Source organism: Balaenoptera ricei, chromosome 21 (genome assembly GCF_028023285.1).
Source record: "Balaenoptera ricei isolate mBalRic1 chromosome 21, mBalRic1.hap2, whole genome shotgun sequence".
In the NCBI taxonomy this organism is placed as follows: Eukaryota; Metazoa; Chordata; class Mammalia; order Artiodactyla; family Balaenopteridae; genus Balaenoptera; species Balaenoptera ricei.
In genome coordinates this window covers 5,710,997-5,732,052 of record NC_082659.1, presented here as the reverse complement: position 1 = coordinate 5,732,052, position 21,056 = coordinate 5,710,997, and the positions used below count along the sequence as shown (strand labels likewise).

Here is a 21,056-nt window from a genome sequence, read left to right as displayed (position 1 = left end):
TTTAAAATAGATTAAAAACCCTAATTTGTGCTTTAAATACTTCAAAGATATTAAGTTATACATATATAAACAATTGTTACATTCTTCTGTATTTTTAATGAATGCAGGAAATAATATTTTAATGTATAAAGTATGAAAAAGATCTTACAACTGTTTATCATATGAAGACCATTGAGGTATAACCCAATATTTGTCTAAAACCGAAATTTGATTGATTCAAATGCAATTCTATTATTCCTTGACTTCAACAATGTTCTACACCTTAATATTATGACTATTAATTCTTCATAAAATGTCATTTGACTATGTTGATCTGTATGTGTCTCAATATGAAAAACAAAAGTTTTAAAAATTTATAAAGTTAAATTTCATTGTTATATTTAGTATGCATGAAAACCCAAAGAACATGAACTTGGGTTTATTTGAAGGTGTCCATATTACTGATAATGTGGACAAATTAGTTTGCAAGTTTAAGTATGCTTTTATGAAAGAAGTCTCATTAGACAATGATTTTAATAAATACTGCAGTTAAAGCCAGATATGACACAGTTAACTGCTAAGATGAACATTAGTCTTGTCCCTAGAACCACCATAGAGAGGACACCATCTCTCGCTAAATTCTGGGTTAAAGTCATCAGAGGTATGAAGGGCTGTGCTGTCCATCTGGGTTATTACCCTGCTTAGAAACCTAGAAAAATCATGTGATTGGACTGTTCACGAGGATGATTCTCCACTTGTAAGAAACACTGACTACAATAAACCCCAGAATTAGTATAAAAGAGAGAAAAAAGAGGCTTACTAATTAATACAAATAGCATATCACAGAGGCTTCCATTCCCGTGATAAGCATTCTGCCAATTGATTGAAAGGTTCTGTCCCTATAGGGGCTGCTGTAGCTCCTAGAATAGTTCACTGCTTCCTTCTGTCAAAGATCTTTGTGAAGAAAATGACCTTCCTTAGATTTGCCTGAAGTGTTGGCTTCTGTTGACACAACTCATCAAGAAGCTCTTGACGTTACCTACTTTCATCATATCCCCGCTTCCTTCATTTCCTTAGTCACTATGAAATGAAGCTTCCAGACTCTCCTGTATTTTCAAAACTCTCTGTAGGTCCCACAGGGGTCTTGGGAACTTAACCAAGGTCAGGCCATGAGTGATTAGCTTTTTCAGGAGATTGAACACAGAGTCAAGAGAATAAAGAAACTTATTATTTGACTGTTTATCCAAATCTAATCCTTTTCTCTGGACGTTTCTCTAGCTGAGCTTCAGAAGACTTGTTTCTAAAATCCTTTCCTAAGGAACTATATTTTATGGTTTAAAAATTATTCTCATAATTTTCTAAACCTTTCCCAAGAAGTCATCGATTTCATCAGGGCTCTCGTTAATTTCTTTTACTAAATATTACCTATCCAGAAAGGTAAGATTAAACAAGGAAGTCTCTGGAGGTAGAAATTCTAATTAAACTCTCTAAGCCTTCAAAAATGCAGAAAAACTAGTAGAGTTTTGTTGGAAATTGACAAGCATATCATGGAATTCAGCATTAGTAATACTCATCTTGGAAGTCAAATGACACTATTAATGAGATAGCATAAAAACATGAAAAATTCCACTTGAAGAAAATTTTCCAAATATGAATTTTAAATTACCAAGAATATATGAAATATCATCAGTCTTTCAGGATATCACTGCTTTTGTTTCCCTTCAGTAAAAATATGGGGCATGGCAGCAAGCAGGAGGCATTTTTTTTAATCAAACTAAATTGTTTGCTAAACACCAGAATGAAATTCCAAGTAAAACATGATTTTCCTTCCCCACAACTCAGTATCAACAGGAAAGATGACTATTTTTTTTTAATGGCTTAAGTAAAGTTATTTATGGAAGTGGGCAAGATTGTCTATGGGCCTATGTATAATAGCAATAATCATTCAGAATAAATTTTGTTGATGAACATGACGTGTAAATAAATAATATCAGGCATATTAGTAGCATGGCTCTTTTCTTTCTAGTGAGGAAAACATATTACAAAGTAGATTCGCCATTCCTACAAAATTTATGAGAAAGAATTCTTACTCGTCATGGTGAATTATGTTTAACTGTACCTTTAAAATTATTTTTGTTCATTCTATACTAATTAAACTGATTTTGTATTTTCAACACTACTAGGTGCAGGTGTTGAATAAATGGTTGTTGAATTGAATTAAAAAATATGTTCTTCAGCCCAACTATAGATAAGACACCCTTTAATTTACTTATTATTGAAATATATCCAAGACTAGGTGATTGTATCCCTTTAGAGTGGCAAGAGGTGGTGGCATCGCTTCTTCAAAGCCCATTAGACAGGTGCTCTTCTGGGTTCCTTTTCCATGTTTCTGATAGGTTTCACAGAGTCAAAAGAATGTTTTCCAGCTTGCTTCAGGTGAATTTCTTTAAGTGGATTGCCACCATTACCTGTATTTGGTGTAATATTTAAATAAACAAAATTAAACTCCATTTGTGGTTATTAAATATGTATACGACCATCTGTGTTTCTAACATACCAGACATATGCAGAACGATTGGCAACAGGCTGAGTACAAGTTAGTCTAAGTGCCTGGTAAACAGAATATTTAAAGCATGCATTATAGTAGTCGGAAATACAGAACCTGAATGCCACCATCTCCAAAAGTCATCGGCGGGGCCTAAAAATACCCAGGGCTTATTTTGGTGCATCTGATACTGAATATGACTCAACTATTTTTGGATGTTGCTTCAGAAAGCAGGTGAGGCAACAGTGCCGTGATTTTAATAGTGCTTAGATTTGGCAAATATACAGAATTCATAATTCGGTTTCTAGAATTCTGCGCTGAGGCGTCCAAGCCGGCCACTCAGACTCTTTAGGTGACTCAGTTCTAATATGAGGGGCCAATGACAACTAAGAAATCTACATTCCCTTGACGCATTATTTTGCTAGATGCTAGATTTAGGTAAACAAAGAGAGGAACTTAGGTGTTAAAAAAAAAAAAAAGGTAACAACCTTTCTTACAATTAATTTTTGCCACTCTATTTGATAATTAGAAGCTTTTCAGATGAACAGCCTGTGATTTCAGTACCATTATGTGCAATTTTGGTATATGTTGTCAACCATTTAAACATATAAAAACCATTCTTAACTTGCAGGCTATACCAAAAAGTCAGGCAGAGGCTGCCTTTGGCCCATGTTTGGCTACAGTTTGCTATGGTGTTGAGTGCTTTCTGAATTAACAGGATTTAAACTCGTGGCTTCTTGTAAAACAAGTGATGGGGAAGTCTAGGTGTGCAGGTTGTCCGTATCTGCCTTAGGACTGATTCATCATCCAGCTGCTAGAGGATTGAGTTTTGAGCTCTGCCAACGAGCTTCCCCTGTTTCAGACGCACTTTTTCAAGCTGAAATGGGAATTGAAATGGCTCCTATAGTAGCAGGCGGGGAAACGCGGGCCTGGGATGTTCCCCTGTTGTGACTGGTTCTTAGCGGACAGCGTGCTCCCGCCACCTATCCAAAGGCACACACATCAACCTACTGCATCGTTCTAGACTGAATGCCTAGACCACATTTTAACTATTTTGAAATTTTAAACAAACAAAATAAAACAAAAACATCATTTTTAACAAGTGAAAAAACTTTTTAAAAAACTTACAACACACAGGAGCAACTCTTTCCTTCGAAATGACTGAATTACATTTGCACCCAGAGGCTTGGGCAGGACCATGACTGAAAATCGATTCTCCCACTGTTGGTTTGACCTCAAACCATTCTATAAAATGTAAACAAAAATTCTTTCTTTAAAATTCACTATGGCCATGGTCAAAATATGACACCACAGTTTTAAATTAAGCAAATTATTTAGACATCTGTTGTATCATATTCCTGAGAGCAGTGTGGTTACATAGGTTAATAACCCTCTCCATCATGGTTCACATCTCTGATGCACAAAATAGTTGCTTTAAAAAAGTTACTTTAAAGACAGTATCCCTATGTTCCTATTAGTCTTTTGTTAAGCTTTTTTTTTAAAAATTCAGCCAATTTATTTTTTATTTTATTTTTAAAAAATATTTTGGCCACACAGCATGTGGGATCTTAGTTCCCTCACCAGGGATTGAACCCACGTCCCCTGCACTGGAAGCACGGAGTCTTATCCACTGAAAGTCCCAATAAGCTTTCATTCAATAGTAATATATGTACAGAAAAATGAACAAATCGTATGTTTACAGTTTGATGAATTTTTGGAGTGAATACATACCTGGGATGCCATCACCCAGATCCAGAAATAGTATAGTGCTAGCACCCCAAAATCCCTTCCTGTCTCTCCCATACAGTACCCTAAAACTAAAACTCTGCCTTGACTTCTATCATCATAGGTTAGCTTTACATGTTTTTATATTTCATATAAATGAAACCATACGGTATCTATTTCATTTTGCAAACATTTTTATACTATAAAAATAGTGACAAAATTATTTTCCATGCTTCCCGTATTTCTTATTAACTAATTCTATCAACTGCAGCACTTGGGCATCAGTTTCACTGTGCTTCTAAAGATCACCTACTCAGCAGCTCACCCTCACTGAGGCTGGAAGACGTGTCCAAGGTCATTTCTACTCATCAGCCATGCCCTGTTTATGCTTAAACACCACCCTGGTCAGTAACATTCCCAGAACTGTGATTATCACAATTAATTACTTTGGCTGCTTAAAATCAGCAGTCTCAAAAATCAACACTGGTGATAACAGAATTCTGTTCAAGAATCGAAAGTGTTGAGGTATCCATGGCTAAAGAGGAAATGTGTTCCAAAGAAGACAGCAGAGATACAGGTTAGCTTTGCACTAAGATGGACATTTAAACTGATGACTAAATGGAATGGTTGTGTTTCGTTCCAGGAATTCCGACAAAAGGACCCAGTGAATGGAAGTAATAGATAGATTAAATGTAAGCAAATATTCGGTATAAAAAATAATGATACCTGATTTTGCGGTGTTAAAAAAATAACTTGACAAAACGAAAATACTGAACAACAAAAGAACTGAAGTGGGGAGGGGGCTGGTAGGGAGTGGCCAGTTGTACTAGTGTTGTAAGGTCCTTACAGTTTGAGGAAGAGAATAAAGATACTACTCTTAGACTAAGATAAATATGCATGTTAAAATTTCTAGGGTAGCACTAAAGAGAGTGCTACCCTAGAAATTTTATAATTTTCCAAATTCGTAGGGAGGAAAAAAGTCTTTGGATATAAGTTCAGTCCAAAGGAAGAAGAAAAATAGGTAAGACAAAAACAAGAAACAGAGAACAAATTAAAAGCACAAAATAATATGATAGATATGAATACATATATGGTAATAGGTATGACTGAATTAATGACAATAAAAGTCGCAGTAGATGAAATTACAACAGTCTATGAATCAGGGCACAGTGGCAGGCTTTTCTTTCATCTGTGCTCAAGAAGAGCCTTGTTAAGCTTGGAAGAACCCAGTTGACCATTTCCAAGAAAACTTACTTGGATTCAGTTTTCTGCTCAATTTTCTTTGCAACATTTGTAAAAGGAAGAGGAACTCTACTTTACGTTCATTGTTGAGCTTGTTCGGATTGCCTATTAATTCTGATAACCTAATGTTATCTTTAATAGACTTTGAAGCTGTCGATCTGGAGACCAGGGGCAACTGCATCTGGTAACTGTAGTCTGTGAAATTCACAGGGTCATCCTGGATACTTTTAATTCTGGAAATAAAAAAATAAATATTGTTGACAAGCCCCATTTTAGTAATAAGATTTATATTATCAAAAGTTTCATATTATATTACTAGAAAATTCCAAATAACTCACTCTCGATGTGTTAACAAGGTGTACACCTCCTGTATCAGTATTTCAGGTACTCCGGCTTTACAATGAATTGTTCCGTGGATTAGTTCTTTAGGTAATCTAAGTTTTTTTCTTGCCAGGAACTGTAATAGTAGAAAGAGAATACTTTCACCATAAGAAGTTCTATAAAAATCTCCAATTACTGTGAATTCACTTTAATCCCGCTTTAATCCTCAACTAATACTTTGAGGTTTAACATGTTAATTATTAAAAGTTATTATTACTCAGCAAGAAAATCAACCATTATATCCCACTCCAATTTGAAATGAGTATGCTCAGTTTCACAGGTGACTCATGACATAAACTTTAATAACCTTCTTTTCAATACAAAGAAACAAGCTGCCTACCCAGCTGCATTGCGTCCTAAACCACGGCCACACACGCATATACAGAGAAATCCACGACCTCAAGAATACACCTCTTCAAACATAAACTTTTCAACAGTTAAAAGTGTCATTGATTGTTAATTTACCTTTTCCAACTGTGTCCAGTTATCCAACTTGACTTTTAAAGAAGTCCCATTTTTAAAGGATGACAATTTAAGGTCCCGGGGGTAGTGTACAGTGAATATTTCTGCTATCAGGAAGCCATTTGAAAAATCCCTGATCCATAACAATAAGGAAATGAAATAAAACGCAGTTACTTACACAGTTTGTGATTACGGTTCATTAACACCAATTTAATATCCTATACTGACAGCAACTTACAGAATTTTGTTGGACCATTGCTCCAAGGAGGACCTGCTATGGAATAGCCTTTGGGTAAGATGACACACACCAAAGGCCATGGTGTTCTTTTTATGAACCCCAAACTATTAATTTGTATCGAACCTGCATTTTAACAAGATGCCCATGTGATACCTACGCACACTGAAAATTTCAGGCGTGTCTTTCTCGAGGAATACCGAAATTAGTAAACCAGACTCCTTGCCTGCAACAAAGTCATTATTTTTATGGAATTTAGTTTGCACTCCCAGAGCAAATATTAACGGCCACTAGTATTAATGTCCAGTGTCTCTGAAGAAAGAGCCTGGACTCTTACTTTTTTTGTAGTCACCAAAGCAGTCTGTAGTAGCTTGAGTCTATGTAATGATTGATTGATTGATCGATTGAGTGAAATGCTCCATCCTATTTTTTTAGGTCAGCTCCCTAAGAAAGCAAGGAGTGTGTGTGTGTGTGTGTGTGTGTGTGTGTGTGTGTGTGGTGAGTGGGCGGGGGCAATCCCAGGAGAAAGCCCCTGCGCGGGCCCCGGGGCTGCTCTGCTCCGACCGAGGCTCCCGCCAGGCGGCGGGGGCCGGCCCTGCTCCAGCACCTGCTGATGTTTCTGGGGAAGAAGCTGAGATCCAGGCCCTGGAGCCAGCGCAGAACCGACGGAGACACGCGGGAGCTCTTCGGCGGATGCGGATAGACCAGACACTTCTTAGGCCTCCCTCGCATGGGAGCGGCTGGACGTGGCGCAAGTGACGGTGACTTGGGTACGGTTGCCGCCGGCAGCGTCAAAAGCTCTCGTCCCAGACCCGCGGCAGCCATGGCGCTTTCTGGGTTTCTATGGCAGCACCGGGGGCGGGGCCTCCGTGGGGCGGGGCCTCGGAGGGGCGGGGCCTCCATGGGGCGGGGCCTCCGGGGGGCGGGGCCTCGGCGCGGGCGCCCTGGGCCTCGCGGGTCCTCCAGTTTGGGGTCCTGCGGTTCCGGGTTGGCGGACGCGCTTCCCTGGCCTCACTGAGGTCTCGGTTCCGGGAGCTTAAGCCTTGGGCGGAGCTTTCAATCTCCGTTTTAATTGGCGTGAAGAATAACCGATTTAGAGCCCTCCCTTAGAAACTAACATTTTGAATATCGTGGTTTCTGCCCCGTCGAAGGCCTAGTTTCAGTCAAGCATCTGGAGGAGGTTGTGAGGACCTTTCAGAGGACAAAGGCAGTTTTTGTTTGGAAATTGGAAACGATAGGGTTTTGTTCCAAAATGCCAATGAAAAAAAATCTTCAGAATTAAAATGAATAGATGCTCAATGGCTACAAAATTTAACGTACTTATTTCCTTAATTATTACACTGTGTTTATAAAAATTACATATTTGAAAGCGATTTGTAAATTCGATTTTCACACTTCACCAAGATGCCCCAGTAGGCATCATTCATTCATTCATTCGAAAAATATTTATTGAGTTCCTACTAGGCCCTGAGCTAGTCACTTGGGATTTATCAGTGAACAGTACAGAGGGGAAAAAAAAGGGATTGCAGAGCAGGGACCGACAATTATAAATTAAATATTTACACAGAGTTGTTAACATCCTTTAAAAAGTCTTCAGTAAAAAAAGAAGGTGGTTTGTAATACACATTATTGCACAAGATAAAATATGGGATAGATCTTGAGAGTGGAGCTATATAATATTTGGTTGAATGTGTATTCATAGACATGTTTATTAATCAAGTAAACCAACGTGAGTCTGTATGTGGTGAAAAAGAAAAACAAAAACGGAGCTATACAAGTGTTTTTTCTTTGCCCAATGTGTTTTTCACGGATGATTCATTCACTTGGTGAAGTTTTTTTTGAGGAATTATTATTCGGTGCTTTGCTATGCCCTAGGTCTTCACTATTCAATATGGTAGCCACTAGCCCTATGTGGCTGTTCCGATTTAAATTTAAATAAATTTCAATAAAATAAAGTGAGTAACACTAGCTACATTTCAACTGCTCAGTAGCCACGTGGGGCTTGTGGCCACCACGTTGTACAACACAGATACCGCAGTATCACTGCAGGAAGATCTATTGGGCAGCTGTGCACTAGATTATTTATAGAAGGTACAGAGATATAAATACCTGAAAAAAGATCATGCACCCTGAAAAGCTCTGCCATGGTAAAAATATATTAGTATCAGGGAGGAAGCAAATAATTTGGCCTGAGGGAGTGTAGGAGTCCTCTCAGAGGAGGTGACCTTTGATGTGAATCTTATAAGGCAGTATTTTGAACTGGTTAAGACAGAGGCTTTGGAGCACCAGGTCTATTTTTTATTAGTTATGTGACTTTGGGCAAGTTATTTAACCACTTTTACTGGTAAAAGATGGAAATAAATAGGATATACCTCACAGGGTTGTGTTGAAGGATTAAATTAACAAGTTAAATGAGTGAAGAGCCTGGAACAGTGTACACACATAGGGCTCAGTAAGTTTAAATGATATTTCTAAGACGATCGTGGAAATCTGTGGAATGAAGAGGGGACGGGACAGTTTCACACAGAGTGACTAGTGTGAGCAGAGGCAGACATGATCTATGATATGAGAGTTTTTTATGAGTTTTAAGGAATAACAAATAACCCATTAAGGTCAGAGAAAGTGTTTAGGCTTTGGCATGTGGGCTACCCCAAGATTTCGGTGGTGATGGCTAGAGAGGTAAGTTAAGGCTATAGATTGGGGCTTGACTGAGAACAGTCTTGCTAAGGAGTTAGAATTTTTTTCTGTAGCAAATGTGCCAATTGTGAAGCAAATAGGTCTCTGTTTCAAATACACCCTTCTTGGTTCTGCCCCGTGGAGTTGGAACTCGGCACTGTGGTTTCTCCTTTGCTGAGTTGTATTAAATCCTGCCACTAGGGGGAACTAGAGAGCGACCAGGAGGCCAGAGGAAAGGAGAAGGGCTGTTTGGATGAAGGTCACCATGGCAACAAAGCTCCACCGGGCAGGGGCAGTTGGTGCCAGCGTCCAGGTTGGGTTTTTTTTTTGCTTTTGTTTGTTTGTTTGTTTTGCATTCCCGGAGCAGGTTTCCTCGTACTCCCTCAGAGGTTTCAGCGACCACTGAGAAGCGCTCAGAACTCCAAGCCCCAGATTTTACTCTAGGACCGCTCCTCTGAGCTCCTCAAGCATTAGCACCTGCTGTATACGCCGCCCCTTCAAAGGCCAGTCTGTGGGGCTTTCCCTTCAAGTTCTAGACTCTCAGAACCCCTGTTCCTTGCCTTTGCTCTCCAGCACTAGGGGTCTATCTCTGTTCGTTTGAAGGTCTCATTTTAGTTCCGTTTGACTGTTTCCTTATATTAAATTCTTGTTGAGTTCGTGGAGTTACTTTGTTTTCCTGCTGAATCATACATTGCTTCATACTCGGAGTAGCTTATCTACATGTTACCAGGGCAGCTAAAAGACCTGCTACTCCCGTTCTCTGGATCCACGGTATCACGAGTAGAGTGGACCAGCCGGATATTCTGTGGGATGATACGGCACTCAAAAGCCTCTGCTGATCTTGTGGCAGAGAGCCAGAAAATTGATCTGACCTGCGGCAGGATGATGAACGCGCACTACTTGTCCTGCTCAAAAAAAGCAAGCGGCTTTTTGTGGTTCTTGCAGGCTGTTAGAGAGGAGAAAAAGTACTTTGCAGACCAATAGCAGCATAACAGTTGCTAGGGACTGTGGCGATTTATTCCAGTAAAGATACTGAAACAGAGCAGGACCCTGTGGGCCTTGTCCCCTATGTCCTCTGCCTGTGGAAAAACTTTATCCAAAGAATAAGTTTAATCAGAGAAGTGAGAAAATGCAGAAACAAAGGCAAACAGTCAAAGGAGACCAAATAATACTAGTTTAGTCATTAAGCATAATGAAGGACCTTTAGTTCCTTCCCAAGGGCTATAGATCATATTCTGAGCCATGTCCTGTGAGCTGTCTTACAGATACCGAAACCCACACCAGGTGGGGAAGTTAACCACGTGATGACCAGGCTGTAGTCATGACATAAGCTGCCGCAATTCCGAGAACTGGCCTCAAGAAATGGAAACAAACCAACCCTGGAACTGAAGATTAACTGTACTTAAAACAATCAAGATGACCGATTTCAAGATGACCGTCAGAGCTGCCTGTGCTGTTTCTGCAGGTGGCCCCCTCTCTCTGCCCATAAAAGCTCTTGCCCACTGGTTGCCACTGGGGTGAGCAGGCCTTTGGACACGAGTCCGCCCTCCCCTCCCCACCCCGGTTACCGGCATCCAAAATAAAGCAAACTTTCCTTTCCACCAGCCTGGCCTCTTAACTGGCTTTGGAGCAGCGAGCAGCCGGACCCTGCTTTCAGTTACAATACCTCAAATGGAAAAGCAGCTATAACTGAAGTTACCTCCTGATGAAGTTCACTAATCCACAGTCATCCTCTAAGACCCAGCCAACCTTTGTGCAAGCCAAACAGCCCTTGCAGTCAGTAACTGTTGTTGACCTATGTCAACAGAAGAAAATTCAGAAGAGCTTTACTTGATATGAGTATTTTGTTGATTGAGAAGCAAATGTCAGACAGGGAGACTTCCAACAGAAAGTGCCTGGAAGCTGGCTTTCAGCAATTACAGCACAGTTTATAAAGTGTAGATGTGTGAGTACATTCAGTCCTCTGGACCCGTGGGTTCCACATCTGTGGATTTAGCCTATCTCAGATAGAAAATATTAGAAAAGATAATTCCAGCAAGTTCCAAAAGGCAAAACTTGAATTTACCTCCTGCCAGCACCTGTTTATGTAGCATTTACGTGGTATTAGGAATTATAAGTAATCTAGAGATGAGTTAAAGCATACAGTAAGGTGTCCATAGGTTATAAGCAAATACCACGCCATTTTTTATAAGGAACTCGAGCATCCCAGGATTTTGGCATCCTCAGGCATTCCAGGGAGACTGGAACCAGATCCGCCACAGATACTAAGGGGCGACTGTGCACTCTTTTCTATTGTGATGGGTTACTGGACACTTACACTCCTTTTCAGTGTATAAGCTCACTCACCGGTAGCGAACTAGCTAGGAAGCTGTAAGGTCACACCGACAGGGAGAAAGCTTAAAGTTTATTTAAGGTCAGCATCAGCGTTTGGGCAAGTCTGGAGAGTTCAAGTTTTAGTTAAGTGGCGAAGGGTACTTGGTCTAGGGGCATTTTCAAACTGTGGCCTCGGTCCTGATTTCTCAACACCACACCTCTCTTCCGCGTTGGAGTTGGGGGTGTGCAGACGGTGAGCGCCTACTGTGTTCTGCTCAACCAGGGACATCCGTGCGGCTCCGGACGTGACCTGCCCCCGCCTGCTTCTGCCCACGGGGAGGTGGGAGGTCTCCCTGCTTCTGGAATCACGCAGAAGGTTCACTCAGTCCCCCTGCTGAGCCATGTCCTTCTACTTAGACTGTGTCCATATTGAGGCGATATTTGAAAAGAGACCTCAAGTTCTCCCTCTACTTCTTTTAATGGGGCAAAGGAATTACCTGGGAAAGCTCCATGTGACTTACCCAAAGAGGGAGAATCCCCTCCAGATGGGTGTTTCTCACTGGTGCATTCAGAGTGTCACAGCAGAATCGGAACAGGTACGTAATTTTCAGGGCACAGTGCAAAATAAAAATGGGCCCATTGTTCAAAAATTAAGCATTTCGAGACCACCATTAAACCAAGCATGGGGCCCTCTGAGTGTAGGGCTCTGAGCAGAGCTCAACTCAGTGTTACTATAACTAGCATATATGGCTGTGGTGACCATGTAACTTTCCTCTGCATACACAAATCAAGAAGAAAGCTCGTGAGGTTCCTTTTAATACCTTCCATTTTTTTTTCCTAAGGAGAACAGAACAAAGTCCAAAATTACTCTCTTCCATTCCCGCAGACTGAGACCATTTGGCTGAGAATTAAATTGAGTCCTTCCTTTCAAAGAGTCATTTTGTACCTCAGGCCTTATGCCTTCAGGTACATAATAGATACGGAGCTTCCTAATAATTTGAAACATAACAATGTAAAATGCTGACTTTGCTTTGGGAGGGATGCCTCAAAAATGTGAGATAGTTAGGAAAATACTTCTTTTTCCCCCTTATGTGTTTGAATTGTCCTGTCCCTGAGAATTAACATTTGTCCTTGGGAAGTGTAGAAGTGTGTGTGTGCGTTTAACTTACCCTCTGGGCAGTGGAGAGAACTTAGAAGGACAGCTGCCCCTCACACTGACGGGGTGCCCCCACACCAGGGCAGTTTTGAATGCGAAGTCCTGCCAGACTCCAGGGCAGGACTGCTGGCTTCAGAGGTCTGCGGGCTCTGCAGCGGCCTGAGGCCACCCACTTAGAAGGCTCTGTCCTTGGGTCCTCGGCCTATAGAGCTGTCCCTGTTCTGCTGTGACGTTGACGCTGCAAATCCAAACACTCAGCACCCCACACCCTCCTCACACGTGTCTGCAGGCGTTTGTCCGCGTGAGGAATTACATCTGCTCAGTGAGGTCCCTGAGGGATTACTCTACGTCACTGGTTCTCAGAGGGACACTTGGTGACGTCTGGACGCATTTGGGGCCCACGCAGGCAGGGGTTGAGTGGGTCGAGGCCAGAGATGCTGGGAAGCCTCCTACGAGGCATGAGACGGCCCTTCAAGACAAGGATTACCTGATCCCAAACATCCCTGCGGTAGAGGCTGTCAGACCCTGTTCTGGCTGATTGCAAACCTGCCAAACTGTAGTGCGGAGGCAGAGGCATAGATGCTCAGGCAAGTCCGCTGCTGTGGGTGTAGAGAGTGAGGGCTCTTGAAAGCCTGTGAAGATAACACAATGAGTGAAAGGGAACAGCCTTCCGGGCCTGAGGACAGAGGCTGGGGGCGAGCGGCGTTGAACTTGGCTCTGTACACACGTGTGCCCAGAGAGATGGAAGAGGAGGACGGCATATGTATTCATGAGGGTGGGAACTGCGAGAAGCGACAGAAGTTAGGTCGTGCACGTGTTTTTGCAGATTTGCTATGCGCTGTTCTAAATGCTGCTGCAGCAAGAGAAAGTAGACAGTAAGATGTGTCAGCTCCGCGGCTGGTGTGTGGGCCTAGGGCATAGGAGTGAGCTACTGCGTTGATCTATAAAGGGATCCAAAACACCCTTCCTCCTGAAGTCTCAAGCGATTCTGAAATCAGACAAAAGACTGAGGCAGTTGGGAAAAATCAAGCCCATTACTGACCAAGTTGTTATGGGAGAACGTGGCTTCTGTCTGTGGTCAGGGGCTTCCTAATACTGAGCCCCGGGGGCTAGAATGAAGCGTCCGCTCAGTCCCGGGCAGTGTGGGGCCTGGGCAGGGCACATCCAGGGCCGAGGCCCGTCCCCATGCTCGGTGTGGGTCAGTCACTGCCCTCTGGGAAAGGGGACCAGCGGCGACCCAGCCCCTCCTCCTTGTAACGACAAGGGTGGGAGGAGGGAACAAGAGGGCCAGCTGTAGAAAGACTGAGTCCTGGCCCCAGACGCAACTACTGAGGTGCCAGCCTTCACTCTCAATACCCCTGGGTCCCCCGAAGTTCAGGGCCTGCGAGATGACGTCAGGTCCAAAATGCTAGCTTGTCCATTTTGAGGAAGGGGCAAGCTAAGGATCCTGCCTTGGGCACAAGCATAATACACGGAGAGATGGCGTCATGGTTCCTTCCGTGTCCACGACACGCTTCTACCCTGCAAAAAAAAAACCCCACAAAACCCCAAACTTTTCTTTTGTGAAAGTCTGGTGTAGGGTGTTAATTCCATCTTGTCTATGGTAAGGGAAGATCAGACACAGGCTTTTCTCCACATCTTTATCCCTTTGTTGATGTTGTTGTTTTCTTTTTCACATCTTTATTGGAGTAGAATTGCTTTACAATGGTGTGTTAGTTTCTGCTGTATCACAAAGTGAATCAGCTATACGTATACATACATCCCCCTATCCCTTTGGTCTAATGCAGGAAGCTGGCACCAGGATAAAGGAGGTTCGAGGGCCTATCCTGCACTCCAGCCCAGCTGTTCCTGCAGGGAAGTAACCCTGTTCTTCCTTCCTCACGTTTCATAAGTTCTCTGCCTACACTCCTCACGTGGGAGGGTTTTGCAGAGCCCTGCGGAAGGGAAACATTCTTCCCGTGACGGGAGCTGTCCTGACAGGGGGCTTCCTGACTCACCACTTCTCCTCCCCTGCATCCAGCGGGTCCTATGCCCCCCAGAACCCCAGCCTTGCCTTCCTTGAGCCTTTGGGAGCCTTCATTGTCTGGCGGATGATTCACCAGCATGATCTGTTCATGTTTGGGCTCAGAAACACTAAAATCTCCCATTTCTAGCAACCGGACCTAATCAGTTGTGCTTGTATGACACAGAGTGAATGTTTCCATTTAGCACAGCAATTCCAGGAGATGTTTTGGTTTATGTATTTAGGTCGTTTATACTCCCTGGAGTGCACCCCTTTTTGTTGAAATCCCAGAGCAGATGGAAAGGTAGCAAGGCCTGAATTTTCTGAATAAATTTTCCTCCTGAAAAAGACTGAGAATGATTATTAAGGTTTTTAAGAGAGAGGGCAAACCTTAAAATAAACCAATTATAAAGAATAGGAAAGTAGAGAAAGAGTGAAAAAGTGGGAATAACACAAGGGAGAGGATACTGATTTAAGTCGTTTGTAAACAGAGGACCAGTCATCTGGGTTCAGGGCCATCCACGGAAACACGATGGATACATTTAGACCTTTTCAGAAGAGGCCATCGTTTTACACTGTGTTTCTATTTACTGACTCAGAAACATCGAATATACTCTGTGGTTACAACAATAATAGAAATTAAATACGTTTTCCTACAAAATAAGTGTGTTCAACAGTGCTTTACTCCAGTATTTATTTCACTACATTTCTTTAATCTCGTATCAAATACAGGCAGTCCTCGACCTAACGATTTTTTGACTTTACCATCGTGTGAAAACGATGTGCATTCGAATTTTGAACTTGGAGGTGCTGTCTGATCTTCTCTTGATGCTGGGTAGCTTTAGCGGCCAGGCGGCCAGCCCCCTGATCACGGAGGGAAACAACTGGTGTATGCTTACAACCATTCTGGACCCAGACAACCACTGTGCTTTTCACTTTCAGTAATCGATAAATTGCATGAGATATTCCATGCAGTGTTGTCAAATAGGCTTTGTGTTAGATGATTTTGCTCAACTGTAGGCTAATATATATGATCTGAGCACGTTTAAAGTGGGCCAGGCTGAGCTCTGATGTTCCATGGGGAAGGTGTATTAAATGCATTTTCAACATACGATATTTTCCACTTATGGTGGGTTGATCAGGAGGTAACCTCATACTAAGTATAGGAAGATCTGTAGTATTTTTTTTTTTGTCTTTGTCTTTGTGCAATGTTATCCTTGGACCTTTACAGACATATATATTATAAGATTTGGATTAGAGGACCTTCAAGGTATAATTTTCAATCTGCACTATCCTACTCTCACTGCCCGTGCGTGATACAGTGATTTGAAAACCAGTGGTAAACAAAACTAGGGCAATTGAATCATATTCTCCCATTGCCTTCCATTATAAAATCAAATACTAATTAGAAGAGAAAAAAAAGTGCTTTATTCCAGGGATAAACATCCCACTTTAATACATTAACAAATATATGATATATTTAAATTAGAACACATCTTTTATAAGACAATTGTACTCAAGCTAAGATACAAGGTACCAGCATACTAAAATTTTCAAGTGTCAATTTTTATTTTAATATTTGATATTTACTTCTCTTATTGGCACAAGATCAATTAATAGGGATGCCTTGCATTACTCTTACACTCCAAGATGACCTCTAGCTCAGGGAAAATGCTAGTAGAAAACTGTTTCACAAAAGCAGTTTTAATACATAATTATACTTAATAGGGTTACTCTATAATAAAACAACAGTTAAATGCATATTCTTCTGAGGATATTACAAATTTATTAAACTGAGATATTTTGTAAAACAGACTAAGTTAAAAGTCTCTATCCACATAGAAGACATTTTTTAAACAAACATGCTACAGCCTTATTTCTACTCTCGAAAATCTAAAATGATTTTTTAAAAATGCAATCTTAGTAACTTTGGGATTACATACAATAATAGTTTATTTCCCATGGGTCTCTGAAAGTCAGCCAAGAACTAAGTTACTAGGCCCCTGGGTCATCAGAATAGTGGTCAAAATATTTTATCAAAATTTGATAAATTTATAATATAAAACTCATCAAAATATTTTCTTCTACTTTACACAGTGTTATAAGTATCTTGATTATCTTATTTCTAAATCCATAATTAACTCAAATATAGTCTAAATTACAAGGAAGGCACAAAGACTTTTTTTAAATTTTTATTTAATTTTTTAAATTATGTTTTACATCGCACTCAAGTACAGTTAAGCAGAAGAGAATAAACCCCTGCAGGGGACACCGCTACACTAATACCTTCTGGTGTACAGCATTCCCTTGTAGTACAGTCTACGGAGAACCCTTGCTTTGTGTAAGAAGGGTTAGGAACACCACAATGAAGGTCCACAGATAGCGTACATTTTCTAAGTTTTCTACATTTGCTAAGTGATACCCCCTTGTCCCTTTCTTTGAAAACCCCACAATTTAAGGCATTTTTCTTCTTCCATTTTCTATAGCCTTGGACTGCCCTGATCCCTGCAGTGTGACCCAGGGTCTCTTTATCAACTAGATATGAAGTTCATTTTCCTGGGTCCAGGTATCACCAGCTATCAGCAGTCTCTGAACTGGGGGAAGGCCGGAGTGATACGTGTAAAAGCACACAGAAGGGAAACCTTGAGAGGCCACCCTTGAGAAGGAGAGGGTCTTCAGATAGTCTAAGCAGGTGTGTAATGTTCCAAAGTTCTCAGGGTGAGAGGGCAGTAGTGACCATTTTAGTCCTACCAGTTTCTGAAATAGGTCCATTTAAAGAGGTGAAGTGACCAGTGGGATCTTTGCAGGGAAGGGGCAATTTATCCTTTCTTTACTGAATTAATCATTATAATGACAAGTGTACATCTAACAGGGTGGGTTTCCTGAATGAGAGTCAACTTTATTTCAAAAAGGATATGACTTGCTCTTTTCTAAACCATACTCATATTTTGTATTAATATAAAAAATACAGAGATAATCAATTACAGAGGCCAAAATTTAAAAGCTAACACGTTATTTGAAAAATATAGACCTTTAAAAACATAATATACAAATACTTTTAGTAAGGGTTCACATTTTCTGTTTCATTCTAAAAATGAAATGGTGAATTTCTCATTTTTTTCTAAATCAACAAAGGGCTATATGGGAATAGCTAGTAATATATAGATATTTTAAACATACTATAGTTCAAAAACAGTAAAAATGCATAAAACAATAGTATGTCCTAGTACACGTTAACTAAAATTGCTTATTTCACTTCTTCTCCGGTGTGTTCTCATATCTCTTTACCCTATCTTTAGCATATTTTAATATGAAATATACACTATGCAGATGAAATAGAAATTTTTGATTGTCAAACATTTAGAATTATTTTACTGCCTTATCGATACTGTAAGAAATTCTGCAATAATGTTGGCAGCTGGAGCTGTGGGATAAGGTGTAATCTTGGTCTTCCAATGTAGTTTCTGATACAGAGTCTGCAAAGTTGGCACAGAGAGCTTGGGGTAGCTGCAAAAGACATGAAAGTATTTGTTCATTAAAATCAAAATGGAGTTTTCTATGTTGTAAGATACATGGAATCAAACCACAAAAAAACTACAATGCTTTGCAGTAAACTAGGGGAGTATGACCATTATCCCAGGAAAATTTATATAAGCACTTGTAATGCTTTTATTTATAAGACTTTATTATAATTGAGGTATAGTCTATGCCCATGCATGTTCCTTAAAACATTATAATCTTCAGGCTTATGAAATTATTATTGCATGTAAACCTTCCAAAAAATTTCTGCTTTTAGAAGGAGATATAAATCAAAAGCCCCAAGAAGTGTTATGCACTAAAAGGGGAATTTTTAAAATTATTTTTTTCTCAAATTAGGTTTACTATTTAAGCCAAAGCAAGTTTTACTACAGTGTCTGGACCAGGCTTTAGAATTTCTGTTTTAGAACAAAAATACTTCATGATTATGTTTCTATAACACGTTATAGATAATGCATGCCCTTATAAAATGGGGCATGTTTCCAAATATTTATTAAAATATTAAACAGAATTACATATTGCTTATTGTCAAAAGAAACAATATATTTAACTCAACCAAACGAACATAGAATTTAGGTAAGATGAGCACAAAGGAAATCAAGATCATCATGATCTCTTCTTCACAGGTGGAACCCAAGTTAAAAAATTATCTCCTTTCAAAAAATATTCCAAATGTTATGCCATTGTTATTTTACATGCCAACAAAAAGTCTTTAAATTTCATCTACTTCAGGCAAACAAAACTTTTTTAATGCCCACATGGATTCTTCTTACCTTCATGCTGAAGCAGTAATCTTTCCACCAAACTGCTAGGGGTCGCTACGTCGACAGGTCTCAGAAGCTCTGTGTTTTTGGCATTGACGTCCGCTCCAAATTCTAGCAGTAAGTTTACAATTTCTGTACAGGACTGTTGAGCAGCAGCGTGTAATGGGGTATCCCAATATTTGCCTTTTTGTACGTCAGCGCCTACGTGGAAATGAGGAATGATGGTAGATACAAACAGAATTCGTTAGATGAGTCACTTAACCTCACCAAGGCGAGGCAGGTGTGTCAGCCACGAAGAGGACCTCAACTCTTTCTGCAAGGAGTTATTTCTTTATGTATAATATACATAAACATGCATATGTCATCTTAAAACGTGACACAGCTGGTTGGAGAATGCACACTTTTGTTAGGTTCTCTAACATTTTTCTCTGTGCTTGAAAGATCTCATAATAAAAGCAAATTTTTAAAAAATTTTAAACAGTTCCCAAAGGAGTCATATGAATTAGTATTACAAAGAGTGCACAATTAGGTTGACTCATATCCCTTTTCATCATAATGGATAGTTTTTAGGCTTATTCAAGAGTTTATTGCTCTTATTCTTTTCATTTATTTTAAGGCAATAGAGCACTTTGGTTTCTTGGAAAATTCATGAATCTAGATATGTGAGCTCTTTGGGTAAAATGTATATAGATTTTCCTCTTACTTCTCACTCATGTAGTTTAATTCAATAAATATATAAAGGCACTGAGCCTCTTAAACAGGAAGGCACACTATATTTCTGCATGCAAAGCAAGTTTTTTAAATGCTTATATTAAAATACCCTTACATGTTAAATTATCTATTACATAGTTATTTTATCTTAGTGCAAGCCGCTGAGTACACGGTGGTCATCATGTGCAATGAATACATACTGTTTAATATTTTCAACAATAATAATCCCATTTTCCAGGACATAAATAGTTACAACACCAAGACATGTCTATTAATAACATTAAGCCCTTCTCAGTTCTGTTGTCTGATACCATCAAGTAAAACCAATGATGTTTATAAGAAGCAGTACATTTTAATAGTCCCTTTATGGCCCTCTTGCTACTCTCAAGTTTCAATAAATGTAATTGTTTTCAATATTTTCAAATCAAATATAAAACATTTAGTGGAAAAACTATATTCCATAACAAAATCTCCATAGAGAAAGCATAAACTCTGTTGGTTATATCAATTTTATGGGAGAACAGAGCCTGAGAATAACAATCAATCCACAGTTACTAACAATACTTTTCCAGTTTTTTTTTAACCCAATATAAAATATTTGGAAAAGAATAATATTGCTAGCAAAGTAAAAAGGTGATAAAGAATAAACTTTTCTGGTTATACAAATTTATGGGAGAATATAACCAGAAAATAACAATCTCTGTCAGCCGTTATTAGCAGAACTCACGTTTAAGACTCTTACTAGATGTAAAGGGAAAGAAATAGCAGATGCAGACACTGCTTGAAGAAGTTTATAATTTAGCCAAGATGATGTGAGTAACGCATAAAGGGATTACTAAAAATATATGTCAGTATACATCAGGGGCCAAATGAGAGTCATAGACAATAAAAACCATAGAAATCTGCTTACTAATTTTATGTATATTTTAAGCACCTGCCACATGAGAGGCATTGTGCTAGGGAAAAGAGATGATGCGGAAGAAAGGCATAATTCATATCCTAAAAGGGCTCCCAGTCCTATAGTGGGACAGATCACTGTGGTCTCAAAAGATTAGGAATAGTTTCTCAGGGGCTAAAGCTGAACCTTGAGGAATTGGTTTGTTTCAAGTAAGTAAAGAGGGATTAAGTCTTTTCAGGTAGATTACAAAGTCTGGGAAAGTCTTGGAAGAAAAGGTATCTAATCAATTATAACCCCTAACATTTCTTTTGATAGGTTTGTTCACAGAGATATACATACTTGGCACCGTTATATTCACCCTTGAGGATTTTAACTTTATGACCTTTTATATGGCTTTTGGAGTTTTGAGTTGAAGTGGAGTTACCATAAA

General features: G+C 39.9%; 2 protein-coding genes across 5 annotated transcripts in view; both read right to left on the bottom strand.

Moving 5' to 3' along the window:
• Positions 1–2,087: 2,087 nt before the first annotated feature.
• SPATA4 (spermatogenesis associated 4) lies at positions 2,088–12,771 on the bottom strand. 3 transcript variants are annotated; one of them, XM_059909221.1, is made up of 6 exons: positions 12,728–12,771; positions 6,338–6,467; positions 5,830–5,948; positions 5,504–5,724; positions 3,653–3,769; positions 2,088–2,447 (listed from the first exon to the last, which is right to left on the bottom strand). In XM_059909221.1, the coding sequence occupies exons 4-6, from the start codon at positions 5,670–5,672 to the stop codon at positions 2,332–2,334; spliced, it is 402 nt and encodes a 133-aa protein (XP_059765204.1). In that variant the 5' UTR covers positions 5,673–5,724; positions 5,830–5,948; positions 6,338–6,467; positions 12,728–12,771; the 3' UTR covers positions 2,088–2,331. The 3 variants fall into 3 exon arrangements, with proteins under 3 accessions (XP_059765204.1, XP_059765202.1, XP_059765203.1); XM_059909219.1 differs by lacking the exon at positions 12,728–12,771 and adding an exon at positions 7,177–7,394; XM_059909220.1 differs by lacking the exon at positions 12,728–12,771 and adding an exon at positions 6,573–6,701.
• Positions 12,772–16,121: 3,350 nt separating this feature from the next.
• ASB5 (ankyrin repeat and SOCS box containing 5) overlaps positions 16,122–21,056 on the bottom strand; it is an 87,351-nt gene continuing 82,416 nt past the window's right edge. For both annotated transcript variants that reach the window (XM_059909217.1, XM_059909218.1), the window contains 2 exons: positions 19,027–19,218; positions 16,122–18,223 (listed from right to left, as the gene is read on the bottom strand). In XM_059909217.1, the coding sequence (XP_059765200.1) occupies positions 18,096–18,223; positions 19,027–19,218 (320 nt within the window). In that variant the 3' untranslated portion in view covers positions 16,122–18,095. The remainder of the gene's footprint in view (positions 18,224–19,026; positions 19,219–21,056) is intronic.

Coding starts and splice junctions, on each gene's coding strand:
- SPATA4 (XM_059909219.1), bottom strand. CDS start 7,394: ATGGCTGCCGCGGGTCTGGGACGAGAGCTTTTGACGCTGCCGGCGGCA. Junction 5,725..5,829: donor ACCTTGTTAACACATCGAGA/GTGAGTTATTTG, acceptor TTTTATTTCCAG/AATTAAAAGTATCCAGGATG. Junction 2,448..3,652: donor AAGAGTTGCTCCTGTGTGTT/GTAAGTTTTTTA, acceptor CACCAAATACAG/GTAATGGTGGCAATCCACTT.